The sequence below is a fragment of the Centropristis striata genome, chromosome 15 (genome assembly GCF_030273125.1).
Source record: "Centropristis striata isolate RG_2023a ecotype Rhode Island chromosome 15, C.striata_1.0, whole genome shotgun sequence".
NCBI lineage: Eukaryota > Metazoa > Chordata > Actinopteri > Perciformes > Serranidae > Centropristis > Centropristis striata.
Genome location: NC_081531.1, coordinates 10862373 through 10885369, shown reverse-complemented (window position 1 = coordinate 10885369; position 22997 = coordinate 10862373). Strand labels below are relative to the sequence as shown.

The window sequence follows — 22997 nt, the reverse complement described above, 5'->3', positions numbered from 1 at the left end:
CTCTGAAAGTAAGAATATTACGTGAGGCATGCCCAGGGTTGAGTGCTTGGCAGAGGCTTTGACTCACAAGGCAGCAGGCTCTCTGCTTCAATTACAAACTGGCATGTTCTATTACGGGGACTTAAGTGACTGTCTTGGTTTTGTAGACTACAATTCAAATATCTTTGACCTCCCAGACAAATATATAATTTTAGACTGTTGCAGTCTAAACTTTTGCAGAAAGAATGCTTACTTCATAAAAAGACAATAAATAGTACTACTGCTTTAATTGTACAGCAAATAGGAGTTTGTACATGAATATCCCAAAGGATGCTAAAACATTCAGGTAAAATTCTACCAATAGGGGTTGACTTTAACACCCTAGAAGTTAAACACACACCAGTTTATTCTGGAGCAGCTGGTAGAAAACCTGCTCTATCATTGGGTTTGGCCTTTAATAATCATCAAGGGTGTGTCACTAAAGAAGCATAATTATGATTATATGCAAATGTTTCTGACCTATGCACCTAAAAACTCCCATTATGCATCACACAATCAGGGAATAAATGAGTGTACAGTAACAGCTGTTTTTGTGGGGAATCCTGACAAACTCCTAGAATATTAATAATATAAGCACGACTGAGTTTAAATTATTTGATATTGAGAAATATTTTTTTAGTATTAATGTGAATACAAATAACACTACTATGTTACTTTACGGATTTGCCTTTGTTACTGATCCTTGATAAAGCAGGATGAATATGGACCCTGATGGAAATAACACTTTTTTCTTCTGTTTCTAGTGAAATACGCAACTTTTCAAATTGTAAAAAAATTGCTGAACATAGCCCAAGATAAACATTTGCTTAAGAGTTTTATAAACATTAGCTGGAAAGTTTACAAAAGGCTCTTTTTTTTGCATGGAAGAACATGATGTTTAATGTCAAGTATCATATGTGGATATAATGCATTTGGCTGACCCCAGAGGAGCATAATTGCTGTCTTGTTTTAATTAACATGTAGTTAGATACGTTTGGAGGCTGTAAATGAGTCACTGCTGTGACTTAATGAGTTAAAGAGAGTTAAAGAGGCAACTCCCAGTGATTATATCCAAGTGTGGTGTCTTAGGGAGGAATGTCAGGGAATGACAAAAAGGACATATTCAAGAAATACACGTCCAGCTCAGTGAGCATGGTGGCTGATAAAATGTGTCATTTAAACTTTTTAAAGCTATAGATCTATAAACCATTCAGACACAAATTTAACAAAAAAAGTGCAGCCAGTTCTGCAAAGAGTCAGCACCAGAATATAGCTACTATCTACCAAGTGCTTCTGGTTTGCTGGTCATGGTTGAGTGCAAAAAGAACAGAAAAACATCATGCATGACCCAGATATAATTAAAAAGTTGTATTTATCGGAATCTGCCCATCCTTTACATGCACTAGCTTTAATCCAAAACATGCTGGTGGGAGGGTTGGACCTACAACTTCAGCTGTGCAATGTGAAGAATGTGGAGAACTCTTCAAAAAGCCAATAAATAAAAATATGCACACTTCTGAGAATGCGGTTTTCCCACACAGTAATCTTCCTGCAGTGCAGGAGGGGTGCAGGGCCTCTACCCTAGCGTGTGTGTGTGTGTGTGTGTGTGTGTGTGTGTGTGTGTGTGTGTGTGTGTGTGTGTGTGTGTGTGTGTATCACAGCATACATGTCTGTGTTGAGCCTATATGACAGCGAGCATACATGTAAGCCAAAAAAAAAGGGTTCCAGAGATAGCCTATAATGTGCAATGGGAGCGTGGGGTTTATCTGAGATTAGTTCCACTTGCATCATTTTGGCCCTGACACCGTTTTCTCTGAATGATGGGATGTAAAGAGAAATAGAGTACACATGGGGCCTGTTCCATATAGCAAGTTTACTGAGTTGCTCATTTTCAGTTGATTCGGTTCTATAAAGCAAGTTCAACATTGTGCAAGCTCTATTATTGTGGCAACTTATAATGAGAAACTAGTTGAATTTGCTTTATGGAACTTAAAATGAGTCAAACTAATCAAAATAAGTCTAGTTAATAAAACATGCTGTTGGCCTTAAAAAATTGATCAAAATTCGACCAAGTCATTGTTTTGCAAGTCACAAGTTAGTCTCAAGTCTTTGTATTCTAGATTCTAGATAGATCTAGATTTTAACTTATAAACATGTTGTAATGCACTCTCACACAGGATATTTTACCAACAGTGTAATCATTTAACTAAAATAAATAATGTTAAGTTTTGCAAAACTTTATTCACAGTAAAAATGTATCTGTTCTTCATGGTTTTCACCTGCAACTTGCTAGGATGTTGTCAGATTGGTTCAAACAAAGTGGATCTTAAAAATTTTTGGGCTTGGGGAAGGTATCAAGTGTTTTCAAGTCAAAAGGCTCGAGCCCAAGTCAAGTCACTGGTGTTGTTTCTGATTTTTTTGTTTAAACTCTGGTTTAAACAGGTGTTCTGTTAATCTCTGAACTTACTGACTTATGTGAGCTTGAACAAACAAACATCATGATGCTGACAGTAAATAATGATCAATATATTAAACCTTGCTTACCAGGAATGCAAGAGTTAAATACCAACTTTGTACAATAACTACAGCTAGCAATATTCTTAAGTATGAATATGTGAACCCTCACCCAGTTTGATGTCCCCATCCAGCATGAGGAGGATGTTCCCGGCCTTCAGGTCTCTGTGGATGATCTTTATGCTGTGCAGGTAGTCCAGAGCTTCCAGCATCTGCCGACAAACCACCTTAATCTGCGGCTCCGTCAGCCCACGATCCAACTCTGATAAGGGCAGGAGAGGAGGACACCAAGGGGTTAAATATGGCGGTATGAGAAAGGGACGAAAACGATGGCTCCAAACCCGTTGTGCACACCTCGCAGATTCCACACACTGTGTACATACAATCATGGTAAAACAAAGTCTTGAGGACTGTGTGAACTCCGCGAGAGAAAACAGAAAACGGTAAAAGCCGTGATGATATCAATGAAGTCTCTCAGATTGTGTTGCTGGATAAGTAATCCAAGATCAGAAAAGCTTTCACACATGCAAGCTAGTCCTGCCCTGCAGACTTTATTCTACTGTGTCTGTGTTTGGTTAGCTGCAGTGGGGGTACAGACAGATATGAGGATGTGGATTACCCAGTAAAAACAGACCAGGGGGTTTTCCCACACCGGAGGACTCCACTATGTCTGACTGACTTTCTAGAAACCGGACTGGTGAAGAACATTCATGTTCGGAGAAAGAATTGTGATAAATGCTGCTTTTCTGTTTTTTTCCTACAGAAAATAAACATGTTGTGATAATTCAAAGTACGGACTGAGGCTTTAAAACATCAGCATGGATAGGGAAAACACCTCTAAACCCTTTATTATGTCCCTACACTTCCTTAAAGTCACTGCTGAAGCAACAGGTGTATTCCCAGCAGCGCTACAGGTGTGGAACCTGACTCTCGTGACAGAGAAGAGGGTGGAATGCTAACGAAAACACACAGAGGGCAAAAGCGAGAGGCCTACCAAGCATTGTGGCATCCACAGCACCTCCGGGGCAGAACTCGATCATGATCTGAGGAAAGAAAGGGGAGGGGAAAGGGCGAGGTTAAACTTGAGCCATCATTTTCAATATAAAGTATTATTTCAGAGTACCACTGCAACAGTTGGTCGATTAGTCGACTGACTATTTTTGTCATAATTTGTCATTTTTCATGCAAGAATCACAGAAAATCCTGTTTTCAGCCTCTCAAATGTGGAGACTTCCTGTTTCTCTCGGTTTTATATCATAATAAACTGAAAATCTTTAGGTTTTTGGATGAGAAAACAAGACAATTAAAGCTTGGACTTTGAGAAACTTAAAAATATTTTCTGATATTTTACAAACCAAATGATTAATCCAGAGAGTAATTCGGTGGATTAATCAATTTGCAGCCCTAATAGACAGCTGTAATCCCCGTTAACAAGGATTTATATGCAGGGGCGTGTCCAGGGAGCATCCTGGCCACCCCAGGTGCCACCCCGTGATCCTAAACTATGATGTGTTATGGTGTGTATAGTGTTATATTACATTTATATGATGAGTTGAGATTTGTCTGTTTATCTTAAATTACTCAAATGTTAAACTAAGGCATGTAAGAAACTGTAAGACACTGTAATTTTAGTAGGTAGATAAAAATATTGGAGAAATAAATAGTAAATGCATATTATTCTGACGTGTGTGTGTGTGCACAAACTTCATAGCACTCGTGAAAAAGTTCTGCCCACCATTGAAAAAAAATTGCTTTACTTTATGTGTCGACATTATGAAGAGCAGATCAGTGTTATTTTTAAAAATATTGTTAATGAATTGTTTTCAGTTCTCTGACTAGAAACATTCAGCACTGATGGACCATAAAAGTTTGGCACTTGAACTTGAGTGTGATTTAAGAAAATCTCAAGTGTGGCAGTAAAATAAGATTTAGTAAATGAATAACTTCAACATAAAACTCCAATGACAAAGCAGTACAGTACAAGGTTATCAAACAAATGACTGGGAATGCTGCCACACTATTTTATTATCCCGGGAAGTGTGAAAAAACATATTATTTATTACTTTTATAAAGGTTGGTTGGTAAGCAAACCAAAGCAAAATGTGGGAAGAAAACAGGAGCAGATGGTAGTGTGATGTCATCAGTACCTGGAGAGCTGCCCCACCTCCACATCAGTCAAACACTCGTTGACATCCATGGTGAAAGTAGTAGCATACACACACTTAACAAAGTGGACAGCTGGATTCAGACTGAAGTGTGGGATAAACTGTCAGGCTGGAACTATACACACTTCCTGGGACACACTGCCAAACATATAATACCAGCTCAGCAGTGAAGTAAAAACAGAGAGCGAGAGAGGAGGAGAAAAGATTTTGAGAACACGCTCCCTAAATGGTGTCTTGTTGGCCAACTGCAACTTTCAACAATTTCATTTCCTCTCCTTACATAGTCAGTCTCCCTCCGACACGGACAGAAAAATCTCTAAATGTTTCATTAAAAAGGAAAGAGGGACGAATGATAATTAAAAAAAACACATTTCATAATAAAAGTCTGTGATCTTTTGATTCCAAATGGTTAAAGATCAACCCTAGGTGCTGCGCTGCATACCTGCTATGTGATGTCATCCATACTTAATCGCTATGACAACACTGTCAAAGCATCAACCTGGAACTGGACAGGGCGTGGAGTTTCAGTCCAGACAAAGCCATACAGAGATCTACAGATGGAAAAGATGCAAACAGCCCAGGTATGGACGAATGTGACAAACTATGCACACGTCCATGCACACGCAGTCACATTAAGAAGCACGCACACACTCAAACATGAGGAATGTGAAGCCAGAAATGCAGCTCTCCAAGTTAAACAATGAGCTTTTGTGAAGTTTGGATTGACAAACCCCTTTAGTTTGGGTTTTGTCACGTGTTATTGAGGATTTTTCACTTTGTTAAGATGTCTTTAAATGACAGAAGGCAGAGACAGTCTGGTCTGTGTGTTACATGCTCTGCTGTATCTGTAACATTGAATATTTGTATCTAAATAAGTAACTATTTAATTAATAGTTAGAAAAACAAATATGTAAGTTTTACACTCAAAAACTGCTGATTGTATGGATATTTTCCATATATTGTTTGTGTGTAGCTTCAGATTCAGATTCTTGTGGTTTGTTCTGGATTGAACAATAAATTCAGAAGGTGACATCACCTTTTTTCAACATAACCACGCCCACATTAAAACCAGCAAGAACAGCATTGGGGAAAAAACAAGTTCATGTCTGTTCAAGATTGCTGTGTGTGTGCATGTATCTGTTTGTCCATCTGTATGTTCACATACTCTCTTTTCTACTGGATAAATCAGCCTAAAATTGTTTTTGCACATTTATTATTTCTGTTTCCTCAGGGTGCAGTGATTAATAATTTTAAATAAACCTGTTTTTATTTATCACATCTCTGACAGGTAGGTCATAAGTCATCCAAAACTACTCCAGTTACATAGCAAGGATATTTTGGATTTGTGGAAAAAACAAAAACCCTCATGTCTGCATTATTAATATAATTTGGAGATGCACACAGCTCTGTGAATTTCATCACCTTCTACAGGAACTGTGTCTGGATGACTGCAAGTACAGCGTTGAGTTACTTAATCGAAATGTTCTCAAAATTTAATGATATTACTTTGACTTAATTGCAAGAAAAGGATCAAAAGTATACAGAAATAACTGCAACATGATGCAGGTGTGTAAAGTCTGAATTCGTGCAATCAACTTTTAAAATGCTTGTTTTCTGAGTGGAGTTCTGATCAATCAGAGAATCTTAACGCATGGCAATGATCTGCACTTTACTGAGTGCACTTTTCTACTTTATAATACTACTGGCTGATGGATTGCTATATTTTTCAAACAAATATCAATATTAAAATCAGCCTCAAAAATCCATCATCAGTTGGACTATATTTCATATGGTACCGCTTCCCTTAGAGTCAGAAGAAGCATTTCCCTTTTCCTGCTCACCGCTGACCAAACAAACCACCTCCCTACACTAAACGAGCTGCTCCTCAGTAGTAACACCCTGCTCTGCCCAACCTAAACAGCTCTACATTACACTACTGAGTCAGAAGCAACTGGTTTGTGTTTCCGTCAGTGTCTCTGCAGACAGATTTGCTCTCCCTGCCTGAAACAATTCAGGCTGACGTGTTGTGCTGCAGTGAAGAATGTGCTCCGACTGGTCAAGCTGCATGCAAAGCATACCTACTATGGGCTGAACACACTCTTCCAAGACACAGGCTTTAGCTATCTCTCTCTGTCTCTCTCCCAAAAAAATCAATGTTTTTTTTTTTTCAAGACAACCTGAACCAAATTAGAAACGGCTTAAAGATTATATTTAAAAAAAAAACCATTCAAGTAAAACGGAGCAGACCTCGCTGACATTGCAGTATTCCTGCGATTCACAGCTCTGTACTTTCACAGTGATTTCCCACCTCCTTTTGTCTGATGTATAAGGCTATTTGCCGACAATGACCTTCTTCAAAAATGCAATGCAGCGTAAAGAAAGAAATGAGCATATAAAAGCGGAATTACACAGACTCACTGTTAGAGTTTGTCACTCTATGAACGTGACTAATGCTATAGTTATCTGTGTATATGAGGTCTGCTTTCCAGTGTCAATAAGTGTCATCAGTGTCAACTTTTACATTGTACAACTATTGAAACCACAAGATCTTATCTTTAATTTAAGCTGTTTCTATCATTACTTTAAGTAGTTTGAGTCGAACAGATATTTGGATCCAAACACTTCTATTTCTGCTGGATCTCGACTCTGATTCCCCAAAATGACAAAGAAAAAATACCCTTTTCTTTCTCAACTGTAGTGGTATCTGGCCATGCAGACAGCGGAGTGGGTTTTGCCCAGGTAATTTAATGTGTCTCAGACTTCTCCTTACGTTGGAGGCACATGGAATTTTGGTTTATAGTCCTCAAAGCATGGATATACACATTAAAAAACATTGCTAAGCAAAATCTTCCGTTGGAAACAGTGAACCCATTACTGGAGAAACAGTCTCTATGGATCCCTATGGAGTATTTGGGTGGCAGCGTAAATGTCAGGGTGAGATAATGTGTTTAATAAGATAGTTAACTATGCTTCCAAATGATGTGTGTACATTCTCCTCTATGTTTAGTGTCTCTTCATCATCTGTTTAACTGCTCTCCCCTCTCTGTCTCTCCCTCTGTTCCTTCTTCTCAGTGTGCTGATGTCAGCAGTCCCTTCCCCATGTTAAAGGCCCTCTTTTTCTCACGCTGTAGGCCTGGCTGCCCCTCCAGCCTCAAGACCAGATTGTTCCTGAACGGGAACAAACAGCCCTTCTCTGACTGTCTCTCTCTCTCTCTCTCTCTCTCTTTCTTCCTCTATCCCTCTCTTACTCAGACGGGTGGGTCAGTACTGGAATGCATCATCTCACCCCTGCCCAGTCCACCCAACCGGAGGTTGCTGAGGCCTGACCGCCAACCACAGGGCTAATTGTTGAGATCCTGAGGTTAGCTGCTTCACTTTGTCATGATGTATATAATTAGTCTACCACTCTGATGCTCATATGTACATTTTGACCGAGAGCTTCTATACTAATCCAGAAAAACTGGTTGGATAGCAGATTATGCAGATATTAAGAGAAATTATGTGTAAGAGCTAAAAGAAAACGAAGCATTAGTATCAGAGTGCAGCTTGGGAGTAAGATTGTAAAGTAAAAGTCAAACATGCACACAGGAAGCATGAAGTTTGAAGCTGCAGGAAGGGATGTTTGTACATTTGACTTATCAGCACAAACTAACACAGTCTCAGTCCCGCTTTGACTGATGGAGGACGTTCACCTTCCACACTCAGGAATTCCAGCTATGGCCGGCTCAATCACGAGTAGCTCTGCTCCAGGGCTGTCATAACTTTGTGTGTGTGTGTGTGTGTGTGGAGGCAGAAACAGTCATTTCCTGATGGGTTGTCATCTTTAAGGTGTGTGACATGCATGTTGTGATGAAGAATTTTCCCGGAGTTTGCCCGCATAATAATCTCTGTATATAGCAGTTTGTGTTGTTAGTGGCAGGGTCCGCCATTCCTAAACTGGATTCAGATTCCTTAGCTAAACAAGAAATTCACAGGAAAACAATGCATGCATGTAGTCCAGCGTAATTTGATCTGGTTGAGAACAACCGCACTGTTTATTGTTTGCACTCTTAACACAATGTCAGAGCAGATTTATCAAAATTGCTTGACAAGCAAAACAATGCCTGTTTTTGGACTTTTTCCAAAGCAGCTCACTTTCAAGTTTGGCAACAACAACAGTTAAATCTAAACTCTAAATCTTACATTTATAATAATATCACAAGCAGAAGGGTAAAAAATACCCTAAGACAACTATCTTTAGTCTTAACGCTGCCTTGTAATTCCACAAATATTCAAAGTCTTGCCCCAGCATGAGGTCACTATTATTTTTCTTGGCCAGATACACTGAGAGATTACAGGGGGGGAGTTGAACGCTTGACCCAGTGAGGGAAAGTGGCGAGGGAAAAGAACTGGAGAGTAGAAAACACTGAACTGAAATCGATCTTCATTCCTGCTGTAACATCAGGGTGAGGATTGGGTCATTTCTGATGCATTATGTCAGCCTGGGTGCGGGGGATGGGGTCTTCTGTCATCCCTATTTAGGCAATCTACTTTTCTTATCTTTATTATTCAACAGAGGCTTCATATCTAGGAGAAATATATTTTGGATGAGATATTGTTGCAATAAGACAACAGACTGAAATGAAACATCCCCCGAGCCTGCCAGCAGACATGGTTACAGGCCTGTTTTTTCACTTCCCTGCTGCTTGTTTAGGTTCGTGTGTTGCAGCTTTTGTTTGGAAAGGTTGCAAAGAAAACTTGGTGGATGGACACAGAAACTCCTCAACTCAGTGAAAAGAAGGTAAGGTAACAATGTAGACAGCAGCAGAAGGTCCCATTGGTGCATTATGCACCAGTTAGTCTTGACCACACTGTTCCCACGCAGCAGCACACTGCCAGTTCAATCACTGTGTCTTCTAAAATCAATTATAAAGTCTGTCAAATTGGTTTATATTCCTTTGTTAATTCAGTTTGAGTGTTAAAATGTGCAAACGCAGTGAAATGTGCGTTTAATATCTTTGTTTAATAGTGTTCAGTAAAGGAAAGATGACACAGAAAGAGAGAAGGAAGGGTGGAAAAGTTTGTGGTTTACACTTAAAGTTGGTTGTCTTAACCAGATTCCTGTGATACCTACCCACAGTTTGTTGTCATGGTAAAATGCGTCAAGCAGCTTGACAATGTAGCGGTGGTCACATTTAGCCAGGATGTCAATCTCTACAATGTAGTCCTCCAGCTCCTCCTCCGATTTTGTCTCGATCACTTTGGCTGCAGCGAGAACTCCAGTCTCCTTGTTCCTGGCCTGCAGAGACAGAGGGACACAACATTCAAGTAAACATGCATGATGAGTCTAACACTTACTTTTACAGAAAAAATGCAAATAATTTGTTCAAGGTGTTCCATAAAGCTGTGGTGTTCTAATATGGTATTTTGAAGAAATGTTTAACATTTTTTTTTTAAATCAATTCTCAAGTGGTAAAGAAAATGATTAAAATGAGCACTAAAACTGTATAACAAATGGTATCAACCCAAAAACTCTCAGAACAACTCATGAGACATAGCTGAGCATGGGAATGGCCAACATATACTTCAATTATAATATTCTAAGCCATTAAAACATTAATTTATTATTATTATTATTATTATTATTATTATTATTTTATTTATTTTTTTTTTACAGATTTTAAAAACTAGACTTAACTGTGCTGCATCTCAAATTAATCTTCAGGTTCCCATTTTTCAGATAATATACACCACTTCTATATGGCATCTACAGCTGACCTGCTATCTCCCCCTAAAAATCCCTCTAAATAGGGAGTGGATGGTAAAATGGTGTAACTCAAGAGTTTCACTTCTCCACAGAGCAGTTTTAATCACCATAACCTCTATTAATAGCAGTGATAAAAAAAAGGGGATGTGAATAAAATGAATCACACTGTTACTAAACATGCAATATTTTTTGCTGTGTCAGGCTTTTAGGCGAAATAATATGCAAAATCAAACTGATAACATCAGTCTTTAAGAAAGAATGAAACCTATTAAAAACAGCAGCTTCTTGCATGTGTCTATCACTGCCAGCCAAGCTTTTCTACCCCAAGTGAAAGGGAATCCAAGACATCAGGAAACACAGGACAGCAATTAAAATGTTGACTAACTAACATTTAAAGAAAAAACAGGAAAGGAAACCCTGCACCCTCCCTGAGCAACTGAGGAAAAAGAGGAACCACAGAAGGCGTCAAGTGCCTTTGTGGCTAAACTAAGACACACACAGACAGAGACACTGAGTTCCTAGTGGTTCTGAGTAACACAGAGAAGCAAATGTAAACATGAGTAGATTGTTCAGGGCCTTACTGGAAAGCATCAAAACAGCCAAACCATGGGGTGACTCAGAGGGAAGCACAAGGAGCCAAACACATGATGTTTGTTGTGAACGCTGACTGATAGGATTTTGTGGGTAAACGCAACATTAATGTGCGCCTGCAGACAGAACCACACGTTCATCGCAAGAGCATGACCGGGGATGAGGGAAGACTGAAAATAGAGTTGAAAACAGAAGTGGTGATCCATGCTGCAGCATTGTCAGAAGCCTCAGATTAACTGAAGAAACTGAAGTCAGTTTAGGGCTGGGCGACATATGGATATAAAAAATATATCGATATATTTTAAAATGTGATATGGAATTAGACCATATCGCATATATCGATATAGGTCAAACATTTTCTTTTATATATAAATGCTGCCCTTACTAGGGTTTGTCATATTTAGTTCTTTTGTAATGTTCATTATTATTTCCTCATATAAATATATTTATTTCAGAAAAAGATTGGCCTATTTTATTTAATAGGCTATTTTTATGTAAGATATTTTTTATTTAAATGTGCACTTGTAACGGTTCAATAAAACTACTTGTGACATGTCATATTTGGCTTAGACTTTGACTGAACATTTGCTCTCTATTGCTCTTTGCAATAAAAATATCAGGATTTATATCGTATATCGATATTCAGCCTAAATATATTTGGGATATGATCGCCCAGCCCTAATTCAGGCAAAAATCAGTAAGCAAGTTTTTAGAGTTGCACCTCCATAGAAAGTGAAGCTATAGAGTGCGAAATATGGTGCATGAATGAGAAAATATGTAATGTAGTGGTGAAAAATGGAAGAAATCGTACATGTGCATGTGTCCACCCAGTGACCTGCAGGAACATGACAGACTAAACAGCCCGGTGGGGGTCTGATGCCTCCACGCTTTTACAGGGGCTGTGGGAAAACATCTGAGTAAACAGAACAGGCTCACAGTAACACACACTCTCCGACTTATCCAGGCTTGCCGTGACTATGCGTGTGTGTGTTTGTCAAACAGAGTTCCAGGGAAGCCGAACTGCCCCCACGCCCGGGTAACCCACGGTGTGAGTCAACAGGACGTCTCCTCCTGCCGTCAAACCATCAGTCAGTCAGTTAACAAGCTTCGACAGTAAACACGGAGACACCAGACACTTTCACTTCTCTGCTAACATCTCAGCTCTCTGTGACCAGCGCTGTCAGCCTCGGTACACTCACTGCCTGGGGTCTGACATGCAGTAGACCTACCTACTGTATGTTTGTTACTAATCTGCCATATCCATCACAGAAAAGCTCAGTTTAAGTTACGGTTTAAGACATGCACACAATGAAGACGTACGTACAATGCAACGTTTATTATAAGAACAAAACTATCACGAGGATAGTTTGGAGTTACTGAAGTGGGTTTATATGAGGTACTTGTGCACATTGAGTGTATTACTTTCATTAGATTGCAGCTGTTAAGTTTAGAGAAGCAGACAGGAGAACTGTCATGAAACCTACAGTACAGTTAAGGACAGGGGCAGCAGCAAAACAACATATTTTAGACACTAGTTTTTTACTATATTTAGAATATTTTCAGCTCTTTACATTACCTTCAGACAGCCCTGTTTAAGTTGACATTTGAGGAAAAGTAGCTGGTCTACGATCTCTTCACCAGACTCCATTGACAAAAACAGTCATTTTACCTTATAGCGCACAGGAGTTGCTGGTTTGCTGCTGCCTTAGTTGTTTAGTGTGTTCATTCTATTGTGTGAATTTGGTATGTCCAAACTAACCGATTTAAATAGCAAAGTCACACATTAACACAAACAAATTAAGTGATCGGGGCGGCAGCTCCTGTGTTCTGCAAGGTAAAATTATCGTTTTTGTCAATGGAGTCTGGATAAGAGATCATAGACCAGCTTCAGCTCCTCATATGTCAACTTAAACAGGGCTGTCTGGAGGTAATGTAAAGAGCTGAAAAAAATCTAAATACAGTAAACCACTGGTGTCTAAAATATGTTGTTTTGCTGCTGCCCCTGTCCTAAACTGTACTGTAGGTTTCATGACAGTACTCCTGCCCGCTTCTCGAAACTCAGGGCTCAACAGCTGCAATCTACTGAAAGTAATACACTCAATGTGCACAAGTACCTCGTATAAACCCACTTCAATAACTCCAAACTATCCTCGTGATAGTTTTGTTCTTAGAATAAAGGTTGCAGTCTTCATTGTATATCAAAACATGCGTCATGGTCTAATTCCATATCACATTTTAAAATATATCGATAGATTTTTTATATTGATATATCGCCCAGCCCTAGATACGCCCTCCTGCTTCTCCAAACTGCACCTTGACTGCCATCAACAGTTGTCAATACAAAGACTACAGACTTCAAAGAGCTCCGCTACATAAAATCCAAGTCATCCCTTTAAGCTGCCAAGTCATCTCTCCCAGACCTGTATACTCTCACAACAAATGCCTTCTTATACAGTAATGTGTCTTTTGTCTCTCACCATGTGTCAGATTAACAGACCAATAGAGTGGTGGAAGGATGGTGGGAGTATTGTAATGTATGGGGGTTTGCATCATCTTGTTTTCCAGTGGAACACTAGTCTCACGGAAAACACAGATATGAATGTCTGCCACCACATCAAAAACAGGTCTGATGTTTTGTGTGTGAAGTGAATAGATGGGATCAACTTTTTGTCATGCACAGCATTCTGTGCACAAACAAACCCAGTCTTAACTTTAGCGGCCAACCCCCTGACCCGGCTACACAAGGACACACACACACACATACACATACACACACACACCTTTGCATCTCAGTGGGAACAAAGCTGAGGAATGTGCCTCTGGCCTTCAGATGGTTGGGGGAGTGGACACAGAGGGTACACTGACAGAGCTGAGCCTCATGCATTTATATGGAGACGTTATGCGTGGAGCGGGGAATGTGTTTCGTCAAGGGTCCTCCAGTACAGTATGCAAACATGCATGTTTGTTTATGTGTGCACCTTACCAAGTGTATACACTGCACCGGGAGGAAATTACACTGAAACGCCTCATTGTGTCTCACATGGGACCTCCTGACTTCCTGTAAGTTAGCATGACATCAATGCATAAGTGTGTGTATATGTTAGTGTGTGCTGCAGTATGTACACAAGAGGAGGGGGCATCACCCTCTTTCATCTGACCAAACTTAATGCATGTTGCAGAAATGTAGCATTCATTGCTAGTCAACCAATGGGCAGACAGAACGATGGATAATGCATGAATAAAAGCAAGTATATCAGCATTCGTGTCCATCTTTTAAACCTGGAATTGATGATGCATCTTTACAGTCTTCTACAGTCAAACTTTGATAAAAAATGGGAGGGATAGTTAGTTTTGTTTTTCTGGGCTCTTAACAAACTAGGATGAAAGCAAAGTTTTCACACTAGAGCCCAAACGATAGGGGAGTTTTGAGACTGATTTTGAGACTGACAATTTTACAGGGGTAAAAGGCACCAATACTTATGAGCTGGAATGAAAAAAAATTGGAATTTGTGCTGATATGAATATAAAAATACACTCGGAAGGATTTTTTCTTAAACAAATAGCTTTATTAACAATATCTAACATTATTTTACATTTAACATGATAGCAACTATGTATTAGGATGTCAATAAATTATAGAAATAAAATAATAAGTCAATTTCTGACCAATTTCATAAGGAACAAATGTTTGTTGATGGTGGGGGTTTTTAAAAGCTAAAAACATCAGTACTCTAGTTCAGTCAATCAACTGCTGAACATTAAAATAAAGAATAAAAAAATCTATCTAAATAAACATCAGTATGTTCAGTATTTGTCAATTGCTGACCATCTAAAAAAAAACAAAAAACATAAAAATTAAATAAATAGCAACCATTTTTAAATCACCCCAAGCATATTTCTGTGTTATATATTCTGCATAATAAAAGTTTTCATATCGGACAACATTTACACAGATACCGATAGATACCAATAGATAGATATGATATCTCTGTGATAGGTTAAATAAATTGGTTGGGCATAGGTCACATGTAACACCTATTATTACTACACAATCCTTCTGAATAAAAGATATGTGTAAACGTCTCTGTAAACCAATGCACAGAGAGGTTTTATGGGTTACTGTAAAGGTGCTGGTATGCACAGTCACACCTTCAAAATGTCAAAGGCATGATGATTGATTGAACTCTGGTGGGGAGTTCAAAAAGAAAACAAAAAATAAAAAGCAAATGAATTGAAAAGAAAGGTCTTAAAGTGACCACGGTGCACATTTTGCCTACATGCAGCTCATAATTCCAGCTTTAGAGGGACGACACAAGTTGTTACCATTTGGCCCTAGAGGCACATCATTCTCAATTTATCCATGTGACAAAATACAGTGGCAAAGAAAAACAGAACACAGATACGCCTGTTGTCAGAAAACACTGTAAATTATTACATAACGGTTTACAACCACAGCACTGAAGTGGGAGCACAGTTAACTAGACACTGTAGCTGCTGTATCCATCCCAGGACAAAACAACGCCTCACTGACTCTAACCCTCTGACTCTTCACTCTCTCCTCAACAGTCTTTGGCTTTGTTTGGGCTCTGGTTTCCATGGAGATCAGAAGGACTTGTTTCTGCTCCGTCTTGCAGCTCGTCTCACTCGCTCTCTGCCGGGCCGTTTCCCCGTTCATTAGTGACTTGGCTTTCATGTAGGTTAAGTGCAAAAGGATAACCTAGAGGACCCAACCTGGCAGAAAAACAGACACACTCAGCCTCTTCAACTAATTACCGAAAATGTTAAAGTGCTATCGTACATTTTGAAGCATCTGAACAAGTCTTTCTCTAATGTGGCTTCATTAAATGACTCCATGTGATGTCTTATAAGACCACATACAAGCTGTGACACAGACCACTGGGATCTGAGGAAAGGGCCAATTACAGCAAAATGCTATTATAGAGATTGTAAAAACAGAAAAGTATAAACTGACTTCCGACTATTGCTGAGCCGCAACTTCCACCGCCAAAGTTTCTTCTTTTATCTTGCAGTGTGAAAGGACATATTTAACATCTAAATAAACACACAAATAGCTATGAGGCCTATACTTAACTCACTGATTTCAATTATATTTACCGTATTTCCTAAATTTAAAGCCAGGCCCCTATTAATGACTGGCCTCATTTAGTAACCGGGTGTAAAAACAATTTTTAGTAAATAAAAGCCGGCCTCTTTTATAAGCCGAGTGTCTTACCGGTGTTATGTCAAAATCTGTTCCCCGTCGATATGTGTCCCCCTTACCTTAACCTGCACCAACCTGACCCCTGACCCCAATCAGTCATCCTTTAAGTTGCTTAACATGACCCCAAGTTTACCTTAACCCCAAACAGTTATCTCTACAAGGCCTAGCCTTAAACTTAAATCCTAACTCCAACCGCGGAGGTGATGCTACAGAGAACACCATTCAGGAAACTTCATTTGACGGGGTAACAGATTTCGACACAACACCTGTATTTTGAAGTTTCGCCACGCAAGTTAGTACTGTAAAAATTGCAATAATATCATATTGTGACTCAAGTATTGGGATAAAATCGTATCGTGGGGCCCCTGGTGATTCACACCTAAAGTATGTATACATCAATGCCATAAGGTGTTTTATGTTCAAAAAAAGCTGTCGAGTGTAGCCGTCTTTGGAAGTTAAGTGGACGTCATAATGTGGCAGCTTGATCACACCATGTCTCAACCAAATAAATTGTCAATCAAATGTTGTATTTAAAAATAAAAAAAAGCAAACAGACATTTGCCTTTTTTTTTGGCAGTAATTTTGTCAAATTTCCCAATTTGTAAGAGATGGTTTGGCTGAACCTTTATTGAACGTGGCCACCATCTGGCTGTCCACCTCATAACCTTGTTTCAGTTTTTGGCGTCCAACAGGGACCATTTTGTCCAGAAACACAACATCACTGTCCAACTAATCGGTATAGTTATAGCGCGTTTCCTTAAAAACACATCATATCCGTGCAATTAAGATGGATTTCTCTCCTTTCATTGTTTTTCTATCTACATACATTTTTACCCAAATCACTAACGTTTTTCACATCTTACAAATTGTTCTATCTGTTTCTAATCCTCTTACTGCAGCATATGCATAGCACACCTCTCCACCCTCCTGCCTCACCATTTATTGTCTGCCAAACTGAACATCTTTTGTCTCCCTCACCAAATTCGTCTGTCATCCCTGCCTGTATATCTCCTCCCATCTGTCACCAATATATTTCCATCTGTTTTCAGTACCAGTCTGTCTGAAGGACACAAACCATGACGGGGGAAGCACACCGACTGCTGCTTTGGAAAAAACAGATGTTACTGACCCATGTGCCAGCACACAAACATACTGTATGTACCGGCAGACTGAGCAAACACACACACAAAAGCACACACTCCCAGCCTCGTGTGTGTGCAGATTTGGTATTCATATACACGGCCTTTTCAAAGGGAATCAAACTGGGAATAACAATGCTTGATACTGTGTCAGTGTTGACTGAGAAATTAATCATTACTGGGGGTGTGTTTGGTTTAAAGCACAGTGATGTATCACAGTACAGGGGCTTGTCGCGAGTTATGACTTTAATTTTATTTGTATTTTTAAACACACCAGCTTCTCCACATTTTTTTTCTCTCTTTTCAAAATAGTTTTCTCATTTTTTTTCTTTTCTTACTACATTAAGTATTATCTTTGCCAATTTACAGTGTAGGCTGAAAACTCAGAGGAATAGTTAAACATGGAGTCAATGGACCAATGACCTCTTGTAGGAGATAACACGAAACTTTCCGCGGGGTCAGTCACCTCCAGGTTGAATGAGCATACCACATGCTGACGTGTATTTTCGGCTTGTATACGGTGTTTTAGTTCCTACAAACACACACAGTTCCCTTGAGGGGAATATGTGTGTGTGTAGGACCTTTGCCCCGTCATAAACCTGCAGGCTGCCCCTCCTCTGGAGGCTCTCCCTGTGTGTCTGCCATCAGGAATGTTGCTCTCAGCTCCGACATAATGACAGCAGCTAATAAAACCTCACCGCTGACAGCAGACGCCTGTGGAAGTGATGATCTCTCATTTAGAGGAACAAGGTGCACAAGCGGAGCACGTTAAACATCTACGTGCAGGATAGTGATCTGTTCCACAGGAATCAGCTGGGCAAAAGGTCAACTAAGTATCATCGGTATTTTTCTTGTTCAATTACAGTTGTGTCAGAGAACAGAACACTTAATAAAAAGCCATCATTTTTTATTAGACTTTTTGGTTTCTGTACTAATGCCCAAAGGTGTTTCTCTGACTTACATACCTCACAGTTTGAGTTTAATTAATATACAAAAGGCCACTTCTTCGGGGCCAACTCCTCTGCATTTTTGTGTAAAAAGACACATTGAAGAGTGACATTATTATCAATGGTTGACTGATGTTATCAGCCAATATTGGCATATCAAAGGCATATTGATAGGCCTGTCATGATAACACATTTTATAGGATGATATATTTTCCCAGAAACTATCATGATAAACAATAGTATCATTGTATCGATGTTGTTTTAGTTTTATAACTATATTAGAGCATAATAAGTACATCCTTTTCCACAGGAATTAATTTTTAAATCTCGAGAATATTAAACATTGGAATTGATGTGGAAAAGAAATATTTAAAATATCCTAGATAAATAAAACATAAATAAATAAACTACAGCCAAAACAAGTAAATAGACTTTCAGCCTCTGTTAAGAATACATTTCAATGAGATAATCATCATGTATTATATTATTTTATTATTCAAATAACATACAAACAGCTGAATTTTTTTCAGCAATTCGTACTGCCTGTCAAACACAAAAAGCACACAAAGTCAGGCATGTAAACAACACTATACTGAGTCCAGAAAAAAACTACCGTGTCCATTTTATATATAGAACGATAAGTCGATATCGTAATTATCGTGAGCCTACATATTGATCGATTGACATCATATCTATTTGTATTTGTTGGTATCAGCATATATAATGCCCCATATGCACTTGTTTACACACTATTAATGCAGAAAACAAGCTATGGGTCACTTAGACATTGTGTTTGCTATTTATTTAATTTTTAATCTATTTTTAAATAGTCAGCAATTGACTGATACAAAACATACAGAGTAAAATGTTTATTTAGCTTTTTCTTTTCCAGTTATAGAATTGGTTGACTATGTAATACATTGAATATTTAATGTATAATAATGTAAAACATTTCTTAATAAAGTTATTTGTTTAAGAAAACAGACTTCTGACCACCTTTGTATAATCATATTGGTGCAAAAAGCATTGCACACTCCACATAGAAAGGGTCTATTTTCATTCCAGTTTAAAAATAAGAGTAATAAGAACAATAAGAAAGAGGATGATCTCCGTGAACTTAAAACCTACTGTGCAGGAAAATGACTTAAACGCTGTTTCAAGGCCACAAAGCCGAGACTTACTTATGATCCAGGCATCTGAATAGAAATGTGAACTTTACGCTTGATCTTAATGCACACCCTAACCACAAAAAGAGACAAAGTATTGCATGCATCTGTGGCTTCTAACAGCAGCAGCAAGAATCTTCCTCTCTTACACAACCAGCTGACTGCATCATTTCATACATGGAGCGGGCGTGAAGCACATAACCCGAGCGAAGTTCAAACGTCGCGCCCAAGATAGAGTCAAGATCAGTGCTTTTCAGGATGTGAAAGTAGTGACAATACTTCAAAATGTCCCATATTCAAAACGTGTGAAGTGAAGGTCACAAGTACAAAGCAGCTCAAAGCAGGTCAGCCAGGCAGGAAATCTAAAAACACCACAGAGTCCTGAAGAAGACAACCCACACTACAACCACACGCACTGCTTTCTGCAACCATTTGAACTCATGCAAGGCCTTGAGAAACTTTTCAAAAGCATGAATCTGATGACAGACGAGATCCACTTCCTGAATACAGTACACAACACAAGTAACAACAGATTGCCCCCTAACTGCCAGCATGTATGGCATCAGTAATAATGTCATCACGAGAACTCCCCGCATACTGAGCCCACGCCCACTCAACAGGGCTCTATCAGGCCCTGTGGGCCCAGCTGGCCTCAGAGATTAGAGGAGTGTGACGATGGTCCCACCAGAGGCACTCCAGCATACGTCTTCATGGCACTGCCATTTTGTGTCTTTTTTGGTCATTTTGTGTCTCTTTTTTAGTAATTTTGTGTCTTTTTTGTGTCTTTTTTAAGTAATTTAGATTTTTTGGTCATTTTGATACTGCCTCCAGCGGCCCCCAGGTAATTTGAGTTTGAGACCCCTGTTCTAGAATATTTAAAGTGTTTGTTACATGGGTGTCACCGTGGGTTCTTATGGGTTAAGACTATGGCATTTCACATAAACATTGTGGTTTTCCTTCACAAAAAGGATGTCGCAACCTGTGCCCCCTCCCCCTCACTGATGACACCCAGTGTGTTTCTCTTTCACTTAAGTGAAGAGGATAATCACGCTTGAAGTGATTCTTCTATAAGCCTTTCACTCATTCCACCATCTGTCATTGGAAGGCAGACCAGCACAACACTTGTTTTATAACATGAAGCAATCCTGCAACATCTGGTCGGGTGGTAAACATCTTCAGACGGCCAGATACCAGACTGTGCTGGAATTACTAACTCTAACAAACTAATGGCATGAATCAATGTTTAAATACAAATACTGGCTAACATGTGTAAATCCAAGGTCTTCTGGGCTTTAAGCACTACACCTTATCAAATGTATGGATTTTGTCAATTCTTTGATACCAGTAAAAACATTTAGAAAAAGTCAAAAAACAAAAAGACTTTGAAAGTTGTGGAATGCTCCAAAAATACCTGTTTGGAAAATTCCACAGGTAAACAGGTCAGTTGTTAACAGGTGACAGAAAAATGACATCTTTAGAAGGCTCAAATGTTCACAAGCAAGAATGGAGTGAGGTTCACTACTTTGTGGATCATATAAATCCAACAGTTTTAGAACAATGTTCCTCAAAACACATTTGCAAGCAATGTAAGGATTTCATCATATATGATCCAACATTGGAAGCTCGTCCCCTCAGGCAGTACTGCATAAAAAGCTGACATGGTTGTTTGAAGGACATTACTACGTTGGAAAACTAGTGTTTGGGACAACAGTTTCTTCGCTGTACCTCTGAAATACAAGTAAAGACTAAAGAGAAAGGCGCGGCTGATCTTCAACCAGCTAAAAGGTCACATGTCACACCGCTGCTCATCGAGCTCCACTGGCTACCTGTTGCAGCCCGCATCAAATTCAAATCTCTAATGCTGGCCTACAAAGTTGTCTCCGGTACTGCACCCAGCTACTTGAACGCCCTGATTCAGACATATGCTACCTCACGATGCTCTGACACCCGTTCGTCCAAGCCAAGGCAATCCAAACTCTTTGCGTTTGTTGTTCCCCGTTGGTGGAACACACTACCAGTTCCAACCAGAGCAGGGGCGTCCCTCTCTACCTTTAAAAACCTCCTGAAGACCCAGCTCTTCAGAGAGGACCCTCTCTCCTAGCACCACACGATAATTCTACTCCTTAAAGAATTGTCACTAGCACTTATGCTGCACTAATGCCTCTTATCCCACTATACCTTGATTGTTTCCCTTTTTCTCTAAGTCGCTTTGGATAAAAGCGTCTGCTAAATGACTAAATGTAAAAGTAAGACTCAACCATGTAAAGTGAAAGTAATTTATCAGCAGCATTCAGAAATGCTGCCCATTTCTCTGGGACACAAAGTGGAAAAGTGTGCTATGGTCCAATGAGCCCACAATCAAATCTGTTTATCTGTGATGCTATGCAGGTGTGTTGGCATCATGGGTAAGTTGCACAGCTGTAAAGGCACCATTAACACTGAAAAAAAGGCCAAAACAGGTTTTGGAGTAAAATAAGCTGCCTTCCAGACAGTGCCAAGACATGCAGAATGCATGTTACAACAGCATGAAACTAGCAGAAATATGACTAATAAAATGTTTTCCCTTTTTAGAGTGTGAACAAAAGCCAATAAAGTTCAGTTTGATCAAGAGTAATGCAATACTTTAATAGTATGCAGTCAATTACACAAACAGTTGCAGGTTTAAGTCTACTGTCCTCTACTTCAAAGGTTAAAAGCAATAAGATGCAGTGTGGTTTTCATCCCACAATGGGGATTTGATGTGGCGTAACCTTACAACCTGCTCGTGTCTATGGAAATATTTCACAAGCAGCAGCAGCAGCAGGCCAATGTGCTCAGTGGCACGTGGCCCATTAATTAGTGAGGGGAACCATGCAGCTCCTCTGTTTCATGCTTCAGTTGCAGCTACACACCTTCACACACTCTTTCCAACAAGTGCAAGCATGCATAGACAGACATGCGTAGAAAACAAAGAAAACATCCTATGACACACTGGTAGACGGGAAGTGAGACATTCTCTTGTTATGACTCTAAGTATGAGGAAGACTTGATGATTGTGATGAGAATGAAGATTGTACAGACAGGAAGAAATGTGTGACTATCGCCACAGTTTTTTGTCTGGGGTCTGCACAACATGCTGCAACAGTTCAAGCTGAATGTCAAGGCCTTACAAGATTTACCAAAAGGGCATAAAGCATGAAAATGAAGTACATGGAAGCTACGTTTCCTGTAATCTAGGTGCTGTACCAAAACGCCTTTCTGTACTGTGTGACAGCAGCACACTGATGGTGAACAGTGATACTGTAACCTTGTGACACAGAGAACTTGAGAATGTCAACAACAGCTTGTTTGTGTACATGTTTCCACCTATGTGCCTCTTACAGCAATAACTAAATACTGACCAATATGGGATTATTGAAAAGGATAGTATTGATTTCAGAGGTGGGAAAAAAAATCACAGATAACCGATGTGGCAGCCAATACTGCACATTTTCCAGCTGGAATGAAAACA

The 22997-nt window shown here is 39.4% G+C and overlaps 1 protein-coding gene across 1 annotated transcript in view; it reads right to left on the bottom strand.

Annotated features, from left to right (window-relative positions):
• The window catches only part of stk10 (serine/threonine kinase 10), a 55238-nt gene that overhangs the window by 27039 nt on the left and 5202 nt on the right, over window positions 1-22997 (bottom strand). The window contains exons 2-4 of the mRNA XM_059351995.1: window positions 9811-9975; window positions 3527-3575; window positions 2645-2794 (exon numbers count right to left, since the gene is read on the bottom strand). Coding sequence (XP_059207978.1) covers window positions 2645-2794; window positions 3527-3575; window positions 9811-9975 — 364 coding nt within the window. The remainder of the gene's footprint in view (window positions 1-2644; window positions 2795-3526; window positions 3576-9810; window positions 9976-22997) is intronic.